Here is a 21,363-nt window from a genome sequence, read left to right as displayed (position 1 = left end):
GCAAATAGTTTTTATGTCCTCATTTGCTACTATGGTGGTACAATTCAGGTTTGGCTGGCACTAATTTCTGCCCAAATATGACATATCAACAGATGAATCTGCCATGCCATTAACCTCTTTCATAAAAATATCCAGGGCAGTGAGAAAGTGGCTCCTTTAAACTAAAACAGAAGCACAAAGCAGAAAGCTTGCATGACATTACTAACTGTTAGCAGTAGCACAGTCCCATAATGCTGGGCTGTCAAGAACACTCGTGAATACACCTGTGGTGCTGCCATCTGGTGTTTGCACTGATGTGAAGCTTGTAGCAATGCTTTGTTTTTGGGATGTCAGTGATCTGGGAACTGCTTGTTTGGACCTAACATTTAGCCACCTGAAATGAAGCTAGCTGGGCAAGCTGACTAGACAGCTAGTATCCATTTCATGTAGCTCACTTTAGCTACACACCACTGTTAAAATTTTTTAAAAAGTTAGCTAGCTAGCCTGCTTCCTTGACATATTGCAAACTGTATTACTAGTCTACATATGGTTTGTTCCGTCTAATGAATATTTCTATCAAAACTGCAATATGCTTGTAGTTGTGTAGCTAGTCAACTTTCTATCTAAATGACAGCCAGATACCTGATTTATTCTGTAGCTCTCTAGCTAATGTTACTTTGCTACCACATATCTGAATTTCTGGCCACTGTGACTGCGTCCACCATTTTTTAATTCTGTGCAGATATTATGTTGAAAATGAAGGTTTTCCCATCTATTCTCATTTATGATGGGCTGCAAGTCGCTTCCAAGTGTGGAAGGCAAGTTCAAAAGAAACCCGATCTGAACTTTTTTTGATGCTAGTCCAAGCTTCAAAGCAAGCAGTGCTAATGCAAACACCAGACCTCCACTGCCATGTGAACACATCTTTATTCAGTGCAAAGAACCAGTTGGAAAATGGAAATTTCATTGAACTCCTTGGGTTTTTAAAGCACAGAGTGCCCTATTGTGCAGTCTCAGCTGTGCATCTAACTTGCGAATCTATACATTTCTCGAAACTCAAAACTGAAATGGATGTCACAATCAATACCAGCATTTTCAGGTGGAAAACACAAACCTGGGTGACATCTGCCAAAAGACTTTTAAAAAATACAACCCTCTGTCACAATATTTATGTACAACTGGCCTAATGGCAACAATCTTATTTGCACGGGAGATAATCGTTCCTGACTTCATGGCGTGTGGGCTTGACTGTTTCTTAATGAGCTCAGGTATCTGTAAAGCCTTCTGAGTCTACTTCAGAGCATAAACATGAGCATGTCTCTGATCATGGAAACCTTGCACAGAGGCTAATTTGCAGATATTAAACATGTCTGGCAACATAGGAGGACTATAGGACATAGCAGTTTCCTATAGAAAACAAAAGTGAAAAAAATGGTTGCATTTCAGAAAGTGTGTTCAAAGAATTTAAACTTGGTTTTAATGGGGAAATCTGAAGGAAAAAATCACAGATGCCATTTCATAAATGAAATACAGGTACAGGCAAGTAGGCTAATATTTTTAAATTCTGATCAACATCAGAAACATTGTCTGTGTAGCCTGCTTACAACCAGGCAACAGATAGCCAAAAGCCATCTAGAACAGAGTATGCAGAATTCATACTGCATGTAGCCTAATGAGCAGGAGATAAAGAAAATGGTAGATCTAGGCTACTGCGGCTTCATTCCACAATATACTAAGCAAAGTTGTCAAAACTTTACCATGCATGTTGCATTAATACCCTCCATCCACTGCACATACCTGTTGGATGATTGATGTCAAGGCATGATCCCCCCTCCCCACACAGGCTGCACCTGCCAAGAGTAAACACACCTGAAGACAGGAGTGCCCGTTTCAGCAACCTGGCCTCTACATTATAGGTATCCATGAACAAAAACCCCATTTATTAAGTCAGCCTCTTCAACTTCTCTAACACCAGAGACAATAGGAAGGTAAACAGAGCTGGGGGAAGCAAAATGCTTCTACACTTCAGTTCGTTTGCATACTGCTTCCTCCTTTCATTGACAGGTAGGTCTATGGCCCTTGCTGTTCTACCCAGCTACAAAGTTTGAGCCTTCTACATGCTGGTGTGTTGTCAAAAAAGCTGCTTAGTCGAGTTCTAATACAATTTTTAAAATTGCATGACCTGGCAAAAACAAAAAAAACTAAAGGCCAATAGGATGAAAAATAAAAATCATTACACCTGTTAAGTTACTTTTATAAATAAGAAATCCTGCCAGATTTTTACATGTGACTCTAACTGCTCTTTCAACTCAAGCTGTGTAGAGATAAAGGGCATGTGATCAAACCCCTGGGAAGACAAATAAAGAAGAAAGAATTACTCTTTCTAACTCTTTTTAAGTGTTCAAAGAGGTTGAACACTTAAAATGCTCACTCCAGCACAGCCTTCAATATAAGTTCTTGAATGAGCCATACAGGAAAGCCCAACAAAGCATGCATACTTTTTCCTCACCCTAGTCTGTTCTTTTTAGGAAGCCTCAGAACTTGCTTCACAGCAACAGTATTCTGTGAAGTATCCTCCGGAGCTATGACAGATTTTTCCCTTTTCAGTAAAACCCTGTGTATTTCCTTGAATGTGAATGTAGGGAACTCAGAAAACCAGGCGATCACCCACACTGTAAAATGATCTGGATCATCTCTGTAACATTACAGTGCATCTGATAAGAGTACATTTCATCCCTGCTGGACTCATATAAACTCTAACATTGTACTGCACATCCTCACACTTGCATGATGCAGACATGCACACACATGAAAAGCATATACTTTAAAAGTAACAGTGACACAAAATATAAAAATTGCTTAATTATGTCCATACTTTTGTTGAAACTTATTGTACATGGTGCACAGTCCAGTTCTAAGTTTTAAAATCAAAGCAAAAACAATCCATCTTTCAGGAACATCGCAATTTGCAAAAATAAATAAATAGTGAAATAAAATGGTAGGAAAATATAATGTAACAAAATAAAATTGTGAAATATTAGTTTTAAAACATTTAAATACATTAAAAAAGGTCTACAACACCAAAAGAAAGGAATTGTTAGAACATGATGAACAAACTTTGACTTGACTACAAGTTATTGAGAAAAACCTCCCCGGAACAGGAGCAGTTCAAGAATGCATTGACAGGGTGGGCATTTTGAAATATCAGTTGGGTTTCCTTTTCATATGTAATGTAATACGTTATCCTTCAGTTTAGATTTCAGCATTGTGAGTAGACAACAAAACCAATCAAAGATCTGACAGACCATTCTTAGAGGTTGTAACATTAGCAGAGAAACATAAGCCTAAATATTATACTTGAACACATTTTCAATGTATGCATGTCTTTAACAATGTCAGAATAGCTAAGAAAGAAAAAACTCAAATACAGGCGGGGGGAGGTAGCTATCGGGGAATGGAGGCGAGGGGACCATTATATACAGTAGACACTATTGGGTTGTACAAGAATAGAGGCCAAGGTTGATAGTTGTAAAGAGATGTTCACTGAAACAAACAACACCCCAACTAGCTAGGCCTATAGCTTTCTAAGGCCTACACAGCACAACAGACAAAAAACCTCTGAAAAGAGTCATGGTTTGGCATGGCTGCGTCTCACATTGTAGTAGGCTAGCAGGTTATGAATACAATGCATGCTATTAATTTACATATTTCCCAATGCAATCACTGGGCTAGGCGTATCTAGCTAGTAACTAGCTAGGTATTAAGTATGTCATTGCTACAGCTAAAAACTGCACAAATGCACCACACTAGTTAGCTAAAGCTTCATCACATTACAATAAAATCCACCCATTACTGCCTTCATACTCTTCAGTCTCTCAAAAGATAGAGGTAAATATCCCCCAAATCTAGAACACCAAGACGACAAATAAGGCAAAATCCGCAGGCTATAATATGGGTATCAAAATAAAACAATCAGCATACAACCAATTTCTTATCCATAGTAAGTAATTTTCAAGACTGAAAGGAGCTGAGATCGCTCAACACCTGACCTACTTACACATTTGGAGCTTGAAAATTATCTGGTGCTTTAATTTTAACTAAGAAACAGAGCATGTGGATTACAGTTATCCCTAACCCCTTCTGTGTTGCCCCCTTTTATAAACACCAGCCTGAAAATTACACACCCAACATAAAGTAGTTACTATTCTTGAACCCTTTAGACTACAGGCACAATCTCTCTTCTGAAAAGTAACCCAGGGAGTTTGTTTTCCAAGAGTCAGAATTATTCTAAATGTATCCAAAAGAAAGTTTCAGAAGCTCAAACACAATGGAACCCCCAAACATGCCCAACCCTGCCCACCCCTGTCACTGCCCCTGCTCTGGAATTGCACTGTCCAGGTGTTTGGTGATGCCATTTCGCACTCCGCTATTGATTGTACCAGTGCGTGGATAGTTTGGAAAGAAAGAGGCTGCTAGTCCCTGGGCATTCTGTTCTGCTCTGATCTCCGGAGTGCATCCAAACAGCCGGGTACAGATGCTCAGTGCACACAGTTACCACACTGCTCCTCTGCACGCTCCTGTACCTCAGACGCACCGGCACTATTTTCACATGTGCGCAAGGCAGACGCATGCTCATACACATGCATGCCGCAGGACAGGTAGCAAATGCGCAGGAATGATTATTGTCCGATATCCTATCAGTCGTGTCCACATTAATAATTAAACTGGGAGGTATCTCAATTAGTGTTATGTATAGTACTTGTCACAATTACTAACCCCATGACAGGATGGGGCGAGTAAAGTCAATGCAACCTGAAGCTCCTGGCCCTCCCATTCCTCCTGCTACATGAACTCCGCAGCGGCTCCTTTCTTCTTCTGAGAAAAGCAAAGCTCTCCTTTGACCAAGAACTGTGCCACTCTCCCCAAAGGCAACACTTTTCTTCTCAGAAAACAAACAGAAAAAACCTCTCCCCATCTTTTAAAAAAAAAAAAAAGCTAAAGGAGCTTTTGTGACACAAGGGAGGCAGACAACATGAAGGAGGGTGGATGATAGGAAATTCTGTTTCATGAAGGTGCATCTGAGATTACCAGAAAACATGGAGAAAAGGCAAGAATGTGGGACAGGAGCCAACAACAAACTTACACTCAGTTCCTTGACAACAGTGCTTAGTGGGGAAATACAGTGGAGGAAAATTCAGGGACCTACTGAGTCGTTTCATATGAGGCAGCAATACAGCACTCACAATTCTTGAGGAGCTTTGCTGGGTCCAGAAACTTCTATGATCATGTTTCAGTTGATGGTGTTGTACTGCGGAAGGGCAGTGATTCACACCAAGATGAGAATATCTTAAGAAACGCACAAATGCAGCAATCTAAAAGTTTTCCTGTACTCCACGTGAAATAGCATTAATTAGCCCGAATGAATTAGTTATTACACAGTCAAGTCAGTGTAAAATTGGAAAATTGGACTTCATATTTTCACTCATTTTCAGCAAAAGGGTTTGCTACCTAGGAAATTGTGTTAGTGCAGACAGGATTTCAACCATGTTGCTGGAATGTTTCTTGGCAGGAAACCAAACAAAACATTTTGTCACCCTCTTGTGAATTTGTCACTATGAAAATCAATAGTACTTTAGTGGTCACAGCACCTAAAAAACATTAGAGCATGCTGTGACATATGCGTTCATAGTGTTGCTTTTAAAAACCATTGATCCAGGTTTAAATAAATAATGAATGACATGATATTCTGGAGAAGTTTTTTAAATTCCAGATTCCATATTCCACATAAGTTTAAAATCAGTGCTATAGCTAAATTAAATACAAAGTGGTTCTCACCCGTTTCTGGAGATCTGCTGTACCATGAATGAAAACCAGGTAGGTTCTGTAGGTTTTCATTCCAACCCTAACAAAGCATACCTCATTCAACTCTCAGCTAGAGATTTTCTTGAACTGCTAATGAGTAGAATCAGTGTTCCAAATTCGGACTGAAATTAACACCTACAGGTTGTTAGATCTCCAGGAACAGGGTTGGGAACCACTGGTGTATAGTAACCTTGTGTGGAATTCTCTGGGCTGCACTTCCTCTATATAATAATTACTAACACTGACTAACCATCAGGTATGTTGTTTAAATGATGTACAGTACAGCTGTGGATCATTTATCAAGAATGTGTAAGTGCATTGTTTTACAAGGTGTTGCTGAAAATATGTGGTCAAAAGATTAGGCTATAAATAAACATTTTTTATCACACAATATTCTGAGCATTTCCCCAAGGGATTTGGAATCCTGTAATCTGCACTGTCCTGGAATTTCCTAAGGAGTGAACTCTTCAATTCACAGTATTCACTTCTATACATTTGAATGAGTCTATCTTTGATGTATCGTTATTCCCCAAATAAGCACTTTCCTGAATGTTCATTTTCAAATAGTTGACAGTTAATGTACAAAATTCACATACAAAAAATAGGACAGCTTTAGGCACCACCAATTCAGACCACAGGTACATGAGCATAGAGGATTAATCTTTCTTCCCACTGGCAGGCTACAGCTTCTGACAGGATGAGGATCACATTTCACAGCATACTCCTACATGGCTTGCTTCAAATGTAGTCGTGCTCCATCAATGACAACTTCAGGGTTTCAGGGTACATGCAGGAAACAGATGGATGCTAAGAAAGGGAATGAGCTCAAGCACGAAGAGTGGGGGTGAAGCAAGATTTGAAAGAGGGGGGTGTGGTGAAAGAAATTTCAACATTCAAATCAGGTTGTCAAGGAGCACAATGAGAGTGACTCTACATTCTCAGGGCTGTGCTTGAGTACTAAATGGATCTTCAAACTTAAAATAATGATGAGAGAAGAACGGAAAATGCTCAAATGGGATAAATGGGCTCTCCATTGGGGAAAATGGCATACTGTAGGAAGGCAAGCCATAAGACAATGACGGGAGTGTTCCTGGTGAGAAAACACAGCCCATGAATGGGTCACCACACCCCGCCAATGGTCCTGCTCGCCTGCTGGGACACCGCGACAGATGGGCACCAGGCCAGAAGCCTTCCCCTGCTGCCAAAATATCTCTGGATTGCTGAGAGACAGGGTTTGGAGAAGTGGGCGGCAGTGCGGGTGGGGGTTGTCACCAAAAGGAAGGACCGTGTGTTAATGGTCGCCTGCGAAGAACACTGAAGGACCACCCCTGGGCACGCATCCGTCTTGTCAACGTTGTGTGGCTCTCTCAAGCGCATAAAAAGGAGTGCTCTGAGCCATGTGTTCAACATTTCTGTAAACCTTATACTGCCTGTCTGTAAAGCAGACCCTAAATTAATTACATACTACAAAAGCTAATCAAATTCTAATTTTAATCCTCTTATTCCCAAAATATGTACATTTTATTAAAAATTATATTGTTGCATCTGAGAAGAAATACCAGAGCTGAGGTGGTATAGAGCTGGATCTAAACAATATTTGTAGTTATTGCTGCAACTAATCAAGGGTTTGATTAAGCCGCGTTTCCACCAAAAGTACCAGGAACTACTTTTCAAGGAACTAAAAGGTTCCTTCAGCCCATGGTTGTCTGCGTTTCCACCGCGGTCTAAAGTCCCGCGAAGATTAGGCAAATTAGCCCACTGACGTATGAAAAAGCGACGTTGTCGTCGGTCCATCTGTCCTATGATTTCTTATGTAACCCCATACTACCACCGAAGTAGCCTACATTATTTTCTAATAACCGGGACAGCCCGGAGGGGTTTATTCCACTTATATACAATGGGTTACCAACAATGACTATATATGGTTACTTTTGTATTTATTGATTTTAATCGATTTAATCACCTGGAATTGAAATATTCTTCTGCAGCCATTTGGGCATATTTTACCGTTGTCAAGCAAAACTGTCGTTGGTAGTTGAACTTGGACCGTTGTTATGCAACAAATAGGATATAACAGGCCAGTAGTCAGATTGTAACGGTTTTATATATCCTCTCAAACACATTCATTATGTTTTTATGCGAACATTCACTTTCATGTCTTGACATCCGAGGCGACAGAATGCACTCACATTTCCAATATAACTGGCAACAACAGCAGAAAACATGCACACGTTGTAAAGAATTTGCCGTTTGATTACTTTCTCATCGTCAATTCCATATAGGCTAATCGCAAAATGACAAGAATAGAACGAAAACTCGGACTTGCGTGAAAATTTAAATTAGCAGTGGTACAGCTAACAAATATTCAGCAACCGAATTAATCCGTTTGAATGTTTTGGTACGTAATATGCTGTCCCAGCACAAATGCTTAACATTTTATAAAACGAATACTAAAGCAAGAAAAGAACAGAAGAGCACACGTTATAATTCCAAGACGTTGGCAGGCTATAACCAAAACTAGGCTACTGCGCCGCATAACATACAAGTTTGATTTGAAGTAATTATGAAAATAAATTGGTTTGCGGCTGCATATTTTTAAACATGGCGGTTGAAAATAAAACACTGCAAGTAGTCGACCAATCAGAAATTTTCAGCGCTTGCGCCCCACCCCAAAGGTTCCGGTACTTTTGGAAAGTACTACCCCCCGAGCAGGAACTTTTTTAGGGGTAAAATAAAGCCCCCGGAACTAAATTTAGACCCTAGTTCCTGTGGTGGAAACGCACTGAGTTCCTCAAAAGGTTCCTAGTTCCAGGGTAAAGTTCCTGCGGTTGAAACGCGGCTTTAGTTGTATCCTGTGTGTTTGAGGTGAAACACATCAAATGCCTGGATCTGGCTGGGGGTACCTGAGAGGTTTGGAAACCACTGACCTAGCATAATAGCATGTAGGCTATGCTTTATGTTCAACACCCAGTGTGAAATATGTAATGTTTCCACAAAGAGAGCATTATTACATTCGTTTTCAGATCATTAATATGAGTATGTACGGGTTAGGTAAGTCTGATACCAATGAGTAGTATCGGTGAAACACTAGTCATCATCTTTGATTCACAATTAAGTGCAAGTAAATGTTATGGAATCATTTTGAAAGCATTGAATTGAAGTTACAATAAATGTTGCAAATGTAATTTTTCTGCCCTTACACTTGCGTGTCTGTCCAAGGCTAGACAGATAGCATACAAAAACCCCAATAATAAAGCCGTTTCTCCAGAAGTATGGTCTTTACTATAAGTTGAGTTCAGGGTTGACATTGTAAAACTGCAAGAATACAAAATAAATGTCTTAATACAATGCTGTTAAATGACAATGAAATAAGCTACCATGTAAATAGTACCAATATGAATTGTTTTAGCTTTCTAACTTATGAAAATATGTAAATACATACATAACAATATAGCTACCTGCTAACTTACATAGGCTATATGTTGATCGCACGTAGACAAGCTAGCTAACCAACGTAGCACACAGAAAACTAGCAACAAGCATTTCTACACGGACATTTCAAACGCGACTAAACAACAACATGGCCTGCACACCTCTTTACATTCGTTTTCTTGTAAACTTTAACACTTATTTATAACTATTATTACTCACAGACATATCAACTCCAAGCCATAAAACGTCGGAGAGTTGTGGAGAACACGCTGTAGCTTGCTCGCTTATTTTTCCTTCTGAACACGCAGTGGAAGACTGTACAATTTGGAACAGGAAATTACATGCAGTAACATACAACGGTCACAAGATGGCACCATCATGCACAATAATGTTAACCATTTAAGGGACAGAACACTCCCCGTCTGGTATAATAATTATTATACCACTATTACTCAGTCTATATACTCCATAAGATTACTTTTCACTTGATAAGAGAACAATTACCTCTGAAACAGGCCTAAGGTATACTTTGGCAGTCCCTTGTTTAATGACTTTCACTTTCACTTTGCGAATTCTCTTGTCATTGCTGGGGATGACTTTGACAATGAGCCCAACTGGCCACTCATTGCGCTTTACCTGACAGTCTTTGAGTAGGACAACATCACCTTCCTGAATGTTTGGTTTGTCTTCCTTCCACTTTCTCCGTGTCTGGAGTGTTGACAGATACTCCTGCCTCCAACGCTTCCAGAAGGTGTCTGCAAGACTCTGAACCTGCCTCCACTGACATATGTAAATGTCTTTCAGGTCAAAGTCCCCAGGTGGTGCTGATGTTGCGCTGGCTTTCTGATTCAGAAGCATTGCTGGTGTGAGAATTTCGGGCATCTCCGGATCAGCTGAAACGGGAACCAATGACCTGGCATTCATTACGCCCATGACTTCAGCCATCAGTGTGGTAAGTACCTCGTGTGAGAGGCGAGTGTTTCCATTTTTCATCAGCATTGCATCTAGAATGCGTCTGGCTACCCTAATCATTCTCTCCCACACTCCTCCCATGTGGGATGAATGAGGTGCATTGAAAATCCATGTACACCCCTGATCCAGCAAATAGTTTTGGATTTCCGGATCATCTGAGTTGATTTTCAGTTCCCTGCGGGCTCCTATGAAATTTGTTCCTCCGTCAGACCGGAGCTGCCTGATAGGCCCACGGATGGATAGGAACCTCCTTAACGCGTTAATGAAGCTTGAAGTTGACTTGGATTCAAGGACTTCCAGATGAACCGCTCTAGTGCTTAAGCAAGTGAATATCACAGCCCACGTTCTACTCTCTGCACTGTTTCCTCTAGTACGGCGTGAAGTGATATTCCATGGTCCGAAGAAATCTAGGCTTACATGGGTGAACGGGGGGTCCATGGTGAGTCTGTCTGCAGGGAGGTCTGACATCTTTTGTTCCTCTAACCGCCCTCTCAGCTTTCTGCAGGTTACACATCTGTGGAGGATACTGGAAAGAAGCCTTTTGCATCCGGCAATCCATAGACCAGCTGTGCGTAATGCGCCCTCAGTAAAGTGGCGGCCTTGGTGAGCTACCTTCTCACGGTAGTGTTTAACCAAGAAAGTGGCTATGTGATGATTGGCTGGGATGATCGGGGGATGTTTTTCGTCTTTTGTAAAATCTGCATTTGAAATGCGCCCACCAACTCTAATCAGTCCCTCTTCATCAATCATAGGGTTTAGACTCTTAATAGGGCTTTGCTTAGAGATTTCTTTCCCTTTTGACTTGAGTTCATCTTTAAATACATCTTGCTGCACACATCTGATTATGACTGTTTTAGCTTGAGAGAATTCTGATGAGTTACAGTTTCTTACTGCAATGCCAGCCTTTACAAGAGTCTGTGTGTGTACTACTGGAGAATGATTTGGCTATGTAAGAGTAGCCATACCTCTCACAAGTGACTTCCAGCGTCAGAATCTGCTAAATCTGTGTGACCCCAGCTGCTGTTCGGTGACCTTAGTAGCGAGGGCTGACACTTGGGGCCTGATCTCGTCATCAGAATCTGGTCCAATGAGGTCAAAGGATTCAGTCATCTTTTCACCTGTTTCAGCCTGGCGTAGGAATGCTGGGCCCGTGAACCAGTTGGTCTGCTGTACATGAGCTGCTGGAACAGGTCTGGTGCTGTGGTCTGCTGGATTGTGACTTGTAGCTACATAATGCCACTGGTCAGGGTGAGCGGATTTTCGAATCCGTGTCACTCTATTTCAGACATACACATAGAATCTCCAAGATACATTATGAATGTAGCCAAGTGCAATCCTGCTGTCAGTGTAGTACTTAACTGCATGAAGATCAATGTCCATCTCATCAGAAATCATTTCTGCCAGTTCCACTGCTAAGACAGCAGCACACAGTTCTAATCGTGGCACTGTGTGGGCGGGGCGTGGAGCTAGTTTTGATTTGCCCATGATGAAGCTGTGGTGTGGGGATGGCTGGTTTAAGCAGCCACACCTACCCTGGGTCAAGCTAATTAGACCTGGCCAATTGGATAATTGGTTAAGAATTACATAATTGGCCAGGCTAATTGGACCCAGGAACAGGAGTGGCTGCACCTGTGCGTAGTGAGGTAATCACTGCGCACAGCTTAAATCTGCCATCCCCACCCACACAGGGGAGCCTCTCTGTCATGACAGTGTTTTTAACATCTGCTCCTTGGCAGTAACATCTTGCCAAACCCTTGCAAATAAATGTGGACTATTTGAACATCTTCTCCCTGTGTCTCTGTGCTGGAGGGCCCCTAGGAAAGCCACTTCGGTGGCCTGTGGCAGGCGTGTTTGCCACAGAAGCCTACATGACACTGGCCATCACTGTCTATAACCCTAAGATATGCTACAGCTGCTATTGCCATAATAAAATACGCATACCCCTCTGTGCTGAGTAGATGATAGTGACACTGGCACATAGGGTCTGGGGATACTGAGTTGCTCAAGACCAATCAGCTCATTGGTCCATGCATTCCATTGAGCCTGTCTATCTGCTGGAAGCGGACCATCCCATTCCCACTGTTCTGAGGAGAGCTCCCTGACTAAGGCCTTACCCTGCACCGTTATGGGGGCTGCAAATCCAAGGGGGTCATAAAGGCTATTGACTGTGGATAGAATGCCTCTACGTGTAAATGGCTTTACATCTCGGGACACTTGAAATGTGAAACTATCAGTCTGTAAGTTCCAACTCACCCCAAGACTCCGCTGCAGGGGCAGAGGGTCTACGCCTATGTCTAGGTCCTTCAAATCTTTAGCTCTGTCATCTGTGGGGAATGCTATCATAACAGCACTGCTATTAGATGCAGCTTTGTGTAACCTGAGATTGGATTCTGCTAACATCTCTTTGGTTCTCTGCAGGAGGCTGACTGCTTTGGCTTCGGTGGGTACAGAGGTAAGTCCATCATCCTGCTCAGCTGCCCGTCTAAGTCCATAGATGGCCACAGCCAGGGGGGGGGCTGTTTCTGAACACGTGCACTTTCAGTCTGCATTCCACGATTTCTTTGCTGAAGTCGTTATCTTTAAACCACAATAATCTCAAATAGTTTCGGTGGTCTTCCCTTACTACGAAGCAATAAAACATTTGTTGCACATCAGCAGTGATTGCAACCTGCTCTTTGCAGAAGCGCATAAGGACACCTATGAGTGTGTTATTTAAATCGGGTCCACAAAGGAGTGTGTCGTTCAGGGAGATGCCTTCATATTGAGCACTTGAGTCAAATACTACTCTAATCTGCCCTGGTTTCTGTGGGTGATAGACACAGAAAATGGGCAGATACCAGCACTCCTCACCTGGTTTCAAAGGTGGAGCTGGTTCTGCTTGGTCGTTCTCAAACATTTTATGCATGAAACTGACAAAATGCTCTCTCATCTCAGGTTTTTTTTCAAGCGAGCGTTGCAGAGCGGAGAGCCGTTTTAGTGCCTGCTCTCTGTTGTTCGGTAGTTGACGACGAGGTGAGCGGAATGGCAAAGGTGCCACCCAGTGGTTTGCATCATCAATGTATACTTCTCTGTCCATTATGTCAAGGAACACGCTATCCTCCACAGACAGAGCAGGTTTGTCACAAACACACGGTCTCCCAAGATGTCTGTGTTAGGGGTTACACTCTCTAGACAGCGCTGAGAGGGTGTGTGTGGATGTTGTGTGTAGGCACTGAATTTCTCTTTTACCTGAATGCTGTTCATGCAAGGGTTGAGCATGGATGTGCGTCCGTTGTGCAGCACATTTGTTTTGAAGATGCTCACATCTGTTGGCTTGTAAGCTCCTCCCAGGCACACTTCTCCCACTATAACCCAGCCCAAATCTAGCCGCTGTGCATAAGGTGTATCGTGGGGTCCATTGTACTGTTCACGTACCTTGTGTACACTTAAAATGTCTCTTCCTAACAGGAGGAGGATTTGGGCTCTGGGGTCAAGTACTGGGATTTGGTTTGCTACTGGTTTCAGATGAGGGAAATACTGGGCAATCTCAGGTGTTGGAATTTCTGATCTGTCATCTGGCATCATGTTGCATTCAATGAGAGTAGGAAGTTTTACTTGAGTTTTCCCATCAATGGACTCGACAGTGAAGTTGGATGTTCTCCGCCCTATTGTCTCCATAATGCCTGAGCATGTTCTCAGAGTGTAAGGGGATGAGTCTCCACTGATGCCGAATAGATTGAAGAATTCTGATTTGACTAATGACCGATTACTTTGGTCATCCAACACAGCATACATTCTCTCTGCTTTGCCAGGGCAACCGGAGGGATAGATAGACACTAGGCAGATTTTGGCGCATGATCTGGGTCTCAACACTTCCCCACATATCTCTGTGCACTTTGATGTGACTGCAGGTGTGGTAGCCTCCTCTGCCTCCCCGCCTTGCTCTCCCTTAGTTGTAAGCGCCTCTGCTATCCAGGGAGCCGTCCGACTCACCAGGCAGAACCTGACACTTGAGCTGCATTTCTACTGAACTGCTCTAATTGTAGGTCAGCAATATGTGAGGTCAGCCCACAGACAAGTTGTCTACAGCAAGCTGGAAAGTACGCCAGCCTATCCTTGGGGCAATAGCAGCTTCTATTCAAGCAGGTAAAACAGAAGCAGGTATGTTTTCTCCAAAGTGAAGCACCACAGATAGTGTCTTCAGCATGACTCATAGGCATTGGAACCAGGTGATAGATAACATAGATAATGTACACAATGTTCTATCACCAGTGAACCTCACAATGAACACAAACAAATTTTAAGGAAATAAAAATGGATACGAGTGACCATGTTTTATTTTAGTAATGCAATTTGAGCATACTCTATTTACAACAATGTTTTGTTAAATTAAATGCAAAAAAGCGTGCTGTTTCTTTCCTTGATGGATGAATTAAGCAAGTACTTGCACCAACCTGTGTATTTCACTCATAGGCTGTAGTGTTGTGTCGTTCGCGAACGATTCGTTCAAAAGAACAAATATTTTGGGTGAACAAACTGTACAGAATCACTTCGTGAAACGATTCATTCGCGAACATGAACTGGTCGTTCACTGACTGACTATCGTTCGCAGACTCAGTGAACAAATCAGTTCAGTGACTCGTTCACTGAACGTACTACGCCCAAATCATTCACGAACGACGCAACACTAGCCCGAATCGTTGGCGAACGACAAAACAGTACACTTGCCAGAATCGTTCGCGAACACTACAGTACACTCGCCCGAATCGTTAGCAAAAGACACAACAGTACTCTTGCCCGAATCATTCGCAAACGACACAACAGTACATTTGTCCGAATCGTTCGCAAACGACACAACACTAGTTTGTTCTTCTTGCTGTGCCAAATGCAAGGAGTGAGGAGTGTCTGGGGAGGAGAGTGGGTATGGAATGGAATAATGGATAATAAATGGATAATGGAACATCACTGTCAAGTGTACTGTTTATTTTCAATGAAATAACAAGACATTTTTTACACATGTCTCAAAGTAGGCTAGCCAAGGCTACTATTTTATCGACTACATTTTATGGGAAAACATGATCTACTTAGCCAATGTATATCAGCACTTCCTATTTCAAGCAGCCGCTAGAACAAGTCACGGTAAAAAAATCACCATCTATGGCTATAACAACCTATTTTGGGAAATGTAGTGAACTGGCCACATGAAACACATTCTTTCAAACTAAATTGTGTAGAATAAAAATCCAAACGGAAACATTTTGTGAAAAATAGGGAAAGAAAGTGTTAAAGTGTTTGGTGCTTTGGCTAAGTCGGACTGAAATTTGAAATACTGTATCGTTATTTATGTTCTACATCATTGCAAAATTGTTTTTAAATGGTTTGAAAATGTTTTATTTTAAATGATAAAAATTAATACTTTTGGACATATCACAAAAATGTTACTATCATGTTACTATGGAGGTCGGATACTGCGTGGGCGGGGTCGAGGGCGTACTCCTTGCATTTTGAGTGACAGCTTGTGGACGGACCGTCTGAGCCTGAGACTACAGCTAGAGTGACCGCCGGTTTTTCCCATGGCGCGCAGAAAAATACTTAAAAAATAAATTTTAAAATGACAGAAAAGTAGACAGCTGAAGTCAGCATTCCCTCCCAGTAGACTAGTACAATGAAGTCGGGCGAACTCAAATTACGATGGCGGAAAAAAAATAAAAATGCGGATGGTGGGAAAATGTTGACTGTGACAGCCATCAAGATAAAATAATAGGGCGACAGGCTACATTTCAGTAGATAGGTAAAGCTAAATGAGTTGTCGTATTGCACAAAGTCAACAAATCTCCGTAGCTAGCTAGATAAATAATATTCGACTTTCCTGAATTGTTGCTTTATTTTGTGTGATAATTATGTTGCTAAGATTGCTTTTCAGCTATGCCAGCTAACGTTAGCGAATGTAGCTGTTAGCTCTCCTCCTTGTAAGCCAGGCGAAGGTAATTCATACACATAATTATACATCCAAAATATAATAATATAAGAAACTTACTTACTGGTTATCCGCCGTACTGCTCTGTACTGTGCTTGGTCGAATTGAGGGGACTTTTCAGGGTTCAGTCGCAGTTCTTTGCAAAATCCACTCTGTTTTTGCACCCAGTTCAAAAACTTGTCTGGTTTAAAATGCAGACTGCAGACTCTTGTGTTGTTTGACACTAATGAACCTGATAAAAATTCTACCCACTTGTTTTTTTACATTTGTGTCCTTCGGGATTACGTGCAGTGAGTCAGTTGACACTGCCTATTTTACCACCAAGGATAGTACAAAATATAAGCGAAGTAACTTCAGTCCGACTTTAAATATATTCTGTAGGAAAATGCCCCGTCTATAAATGATCCCCCCGGTCGACAACGTCCAATGGCACCTCTACAACCCCCCCCCCCCCACCCCCCCCACGTCGACCGACACCAACCTAGTGACGCCACTGATTCGGTGAAAGAATCTTTTGAACAAATCTTTTTAGTGAACTGATTCTACTGATTCAGTACACTGAAAAGAACTGTTTTGCCCATCACTAATAGGCTCAAGGGTGTAATTTACAGGGGATATTACCCCTCAATATTACAAAACAGGCTAAATAATTTCCCAATAATATAACAAGATGATGAGAAAAATAATCCCATATCCTAAATATGGGAATATCATGATGTAATTGGGATATACCGGCAAGGCTAGGTGTTTGTTACGGAAGTCACAGGTGCCACGGATTCTGTGAATTTCTCCATTTTTTGCCATTCCTGCAATTTCCTCAGTTTTCCTCAAATTTCTTGGTGGTTTTGGATGCTAACTGTCAACTTTAATGTAGCTCAGGATTGGGTATTGCATATATTTTATCGATTTTGGTTCCATTCCAATTCTGCTTATCGAATCTAGGCCTAATTCTTATCAAATCCTGGTTCCAATTCTTGTCATATTGTTTCAGTACAAAAAGAAACCACAGTGTGTTGTATGCAAAACCACCTTTATTTTCAGCAGATGTAGGCTGCCATAAACAGTTAATTGCCATTTTGGTAAAAAAAAAAAGAAGGAAAATAGAGACAGGGCATAAAGCACCACACAATTAAGGCCACACTCATGAGTTATTATTAGCAATCGGCAACTTATCAAGACTATAAAAATGCTGAAACATTGTTGTGTAGTGGGCTGTTCGAAAAACAAGGACAAAAACCCAGATCTGAAGTTTTCTGAGCTCCCTTGCAAAAAGCTGCTTTTAACTAATGTTATTATGATAGCTGCTTTTAACTAGCATTAAGTCAGTTAAAAACAGCTAGATCTATCATACCTAACAACGTTATGCTAGCGTAAGCATCTTAGTTAAAAGCAGCGAAGTTATCATAATAACGTTAGCCAGGTAGCCGTTTCTTTAGGATGTCATGTGATATGTAACATTGTTGGTTTTGCAGTTACAAGTCCTAAAAATTAATGTCCTAAAAAAACTAATTAAACAAGCAAACAAATGCCCATTAATGACACAGCTACAGCTTTGCTACAGTTAATGAAAGTTATAAGTACTTCCTGGTGACAAAATGGCTTTAAATGAATTTAAAAATCACAAAAAATCATCATTGAAAAGCAGTAAGTACTTACAGGTCTACAGGACTAATAATAGCGTATGTACAGCCAAAATACGAGAGCAATGTCATACTTTAAAATGTTTCTGGAACATTTCAATATGGTTTCCATAATTTGGACTGTGTGAGCTACGTAGACAGGATTACAGAACAACGCACAGTTCCTTTTTGAAAATGCACGTAGCTTTCAGTTTCTCTTATAAAAGTGTTGAAAATCTAATATATTCAATTATCTAGCTATTACTTTAGTGTCAATGTTGGAAAACCCACAATATCGCTGGACCCTAACGGGTACCAAATATAGTACTATAGCCAACTTGATGTCTTTTGTTGGATGTTACTTTTTTGCAGCAGATATAGCAGAAAATCTCAGGGCCTCTCTAGCGTGCCCTCAGAGCCCCTTCCCCCTGCCTACCATCTCTCTCTGTCCCATGACATGCTGAGTTCTCCCCCTCCCCAGCCCAGACCCCTTCCCAGGCCCCTGTCCCACCGGTTACTCGGACTTCCCTGAAAACATATCCCTTCGCAGGCCTCACAACAGGTGGCATTAATAAAAGGAGACTGACTGCAGAACCACAGCTTTGGTCTGCTGCAGACCCCAACTGAAAGTGTATTGAGAACAGTTGCTAAAACTTGACCACAAGTCCATGAGGATTTTCCGGTGACTTCAATGCACTCCTGTATTAATAATCACAGAGAGTGATTTGCATTTGTATCGTTGACCTTTTTAACACCTGCAGTCAGTCTGGGTCTGGAGAGAAAGATTTGAATAACCATAAAAAGGAATTCAAAGCTGCAATCACCAAAAAATGAAAAAGCAGAAAATAGATTCTGACACATCTGCAGTGCAAGCTCATTTTGGGGTTTACTTTTAAGTAGGGAAAAACAAGAGAAACCATGCATCCTGTTTTACTTTGGAGTTGTGGGATCAGTCATAAATACTGAAACCTCAAAATTCTGCATTTCAGAAAATGCTGCCAACTAAAGAGGCTTAAAGCTCTTCTGAAGCAGTTCCAGAGGGTTTTGTCTCCAGACAACACTTAACTTTTGTTTGTTTATCAGGACACTAAACACAAAACAGACATGATCTTGCCCACTGATGCAAATTTACAACATACTTATGTCAACAGATTAGCTGGGGAATGCTACAAGTTATAGGCTATTCAGATTTTTTTAACCAAAAAAATACAGCATGCCAAAATATGACGCAGTGATTAAAGCCTGGTCTAAACAAAATTAAATCTTTATTCATCTGAAAATTTTCTCTAATTATAATACCTTTTTGTTTTTTATAACTTCAAAAAACATTAGCACAATTGTGTGGTTAAGAGAATCATTAAAGATTCACTCGCTGTAGAACTAGTGTGCTTTACAGAATGTATTTTCAGAGGTCTGACAGCAAGTGTGAAAAATGCATTAGTACTTTTCCACACATTATTGTTTTCATATGCTTCCAAGCTTGATCTTCCTTGCATTTCTGTGAATGGTATGTTACTCAACAGCAGCAGTGTCTAAATTCAGAACATCAGCTATCAAAGTAACTGGGGAATGCAGTAATGTGACAGCTGTGAAACTGAAAATGAACACCAAAGTTGTTAACCATAAACACCCAGTTATCAATTACATGATTATTTCATGGATAACGTCTATTAAATCGTTTGTTGCAAAATGGCTCTTAAATGAACACATCCTTAAAACCATTCCAGCCAAAACTGAATACGTCTGCTTCATTTTTAAATAAACTGTTTTACGATTTAACTACTCCTGTCTTCTGGAAATGCATACACCACGAAAATTAATTTCTCAGACGTGCTTTCAAAAATGCAGAGTGAAGTCCGGGAAGTTCTGAGAATGCTTTTGAAGATTGAAAAGAAGCGCACATTTCGAAGGGCAGCTGCAGGGTAAAAGATCTGTGGCAGCATAAGATCTCTGCGCCACTTGCCTTTTACGTTTCAGAATACACCCAGACGTTTCATTTTTGATTGATAATAACTTCTACCAAATTAAAAGACATTGAACACATGAGCTTGAAAAACTAAAATAAATATTTCAGATGTCCACAATGTACAAAACACATGCATTTAGATACAGTCTTGATATGGACAACTCCTAATTAATGTAACACATCGTAGACCGAACGACTACTGATATAGAATATTGCTGTATTAGGACAGAATATATAATACGATATCCGCCCCATTACATTTGTATTGACTTAAGTTCTACCAGTAGCTGATGTCTATTTGGTGATAACAGCCTAAAACGCATCACAAAGTAGGCTAGCAAACTAGTAGTTCCAAAATCTCCCGTTGTCACAGTCTCTTTATGTGTCAGGCAAAAGAAATCGCCTACATGTAAAAGTAAAACTTCACTTTACTCACCCCTGTCGACAGTCCACAGGTAGTTTTGTGCTCACAGACCTGCTGCTCTAGTCGCGACCCAGTGCAATAGTATTTCTGTTTAACGATCCAGTCGTCGATTCCTTTCCTCGCCAAACAGGCATTAACTACAAAGCTATCGCCTAAAACCAACAGAAAACAGACTATTTTTATGTTTCGTAAGTATGAGTTTTTAAACAAGAAATACACAAACTAGCTACCTCTTTCTCAAAGATCAACACTGGCTCACTCGCTTCAGAACATGACAAAAACCAAAGCTTCAAAGATAATGAAATAAATATGTAGGCTACTTTACAAAGTTATAGCTATACAGACTGACAAACTAAAGTCTCCTCACCTTCAGGACTCTCCCTCTGTTTACAAACGGCAGCTTTGATTAAGAAAATGAGAACACAAAAAGGTTAAATGGCTATCAAGCAGCGACATATTCATTTTAACTGTCTACATATTGCGACTACTGTGAACAGGACCACTTACCATGTTTGGAATGAAGTTTACCCATTTCTCTGCATTGGACTATAATGAAAAGTATTTGATTCCTTATGTGAAATCCAGAAATCGGCAACGTCCCAGCACTTCTGTTCTATGCATCCACAATATCCTATAGTCTTTGATTCGATGCAAGCATTTCCTCTCGCCTCCGCGAAGCAGAAGGCGGTTACCGCACATCTACCGCCAAGGAAACGTGATTGACAGCTCGCCTAGATTCGACCACTCGCAGGCAGTCCGTATTTTATTGGACCAAGGCGGCACATGAAAGACTTGAGATTCTTTTTGGAGTCTCCAAATATAAAGAGTGCAGTCCCTGGTCCCCGCGCACCAATTCCAGCCAAACCACATGCGGCCGGCTCAGCACCGATCGACGGAGACAAAAGTGCTTAAAGAATGGTGAACTAAATGTGGAACTAAATAGTACATTATGCGTGTTTACTTTAGTTCCTGATCTTCTAAATTGTTTTAGTCTGACATTTTTACGAGCTGTTAAAACGATTACGGCATGAAAGAAATTCCTTTTCTACGTATAGTGAATACTGGGTTGGACACTTGTTTGTTATGGTCAATACTTAACTGTCACAGGAATAACGTTTATTAGCTATGTGTACATCTATATTTAAACGAGCAT

The 21,363-nt window shown here is 41.0% G+C and overlaps 1 protein-coding gene across 3 annotated transcripts in view; it reads right to left on the bottom strand.

The window, feature by feature from the left end:
• Positions 1-21,046, bottom strand: part of LOC118227444 (protein naked cuticle homolog 1-like) — a 49,234-nt gene extending 28,188 nt beyond the window's left edge. The window contains exons 1-3 of one of the 3 annotated variants that reach the window (XM_035417922.1): positions 20,718-21,046; positions 20,578-20,610; positions 20,223-20,362 (exon numbers count right to left, since the gene is read on the bottom strand). In XM_035417922.1, coding sequence (XP_035273813.1) covers positions 20,223-20,362; positions 20,578-20,610; positions 20,718-20,742 — 198 coding nt within the window. In that variant the 5' untranslated portion in view covers positions 20,743-21,046. Of the gene's footprint in view, positions 1-5,675; positions 6,610-9,492; positions 11,410-20,222; positions 20,363-20,577; positions 20,611-20,717 lie in introns of those variants that run through there. The other 2 variants (XM_035417923.1, XR_004765283.1) reach the window with 2 other exon arrangements.
• Between the last annotated feature and the right edge of the window lie 317 nt (positions 21,047-21,363).

This window comes from Anguilla anguilla, chromosome 5 (assembly GCF_013347855.1).
Source record: "Anguilla anguilla isolate fAngAng1 chromosome 5, fAngAng1.pri, whole genome shotgun sequence".
In the NCBI taxonomy this organism is placed as follows: Eukaryota; Metazoa; Chordata; class Actinopteri; order Anguilliformes; family Anguillidae; genus Anguilla; species Anguilla anguilla.
The sequence above is the reverse complement of the archived record's forward strand: the minus strand, read 5'-3'. Positions and strand labels throughout refer to the sequence as shown.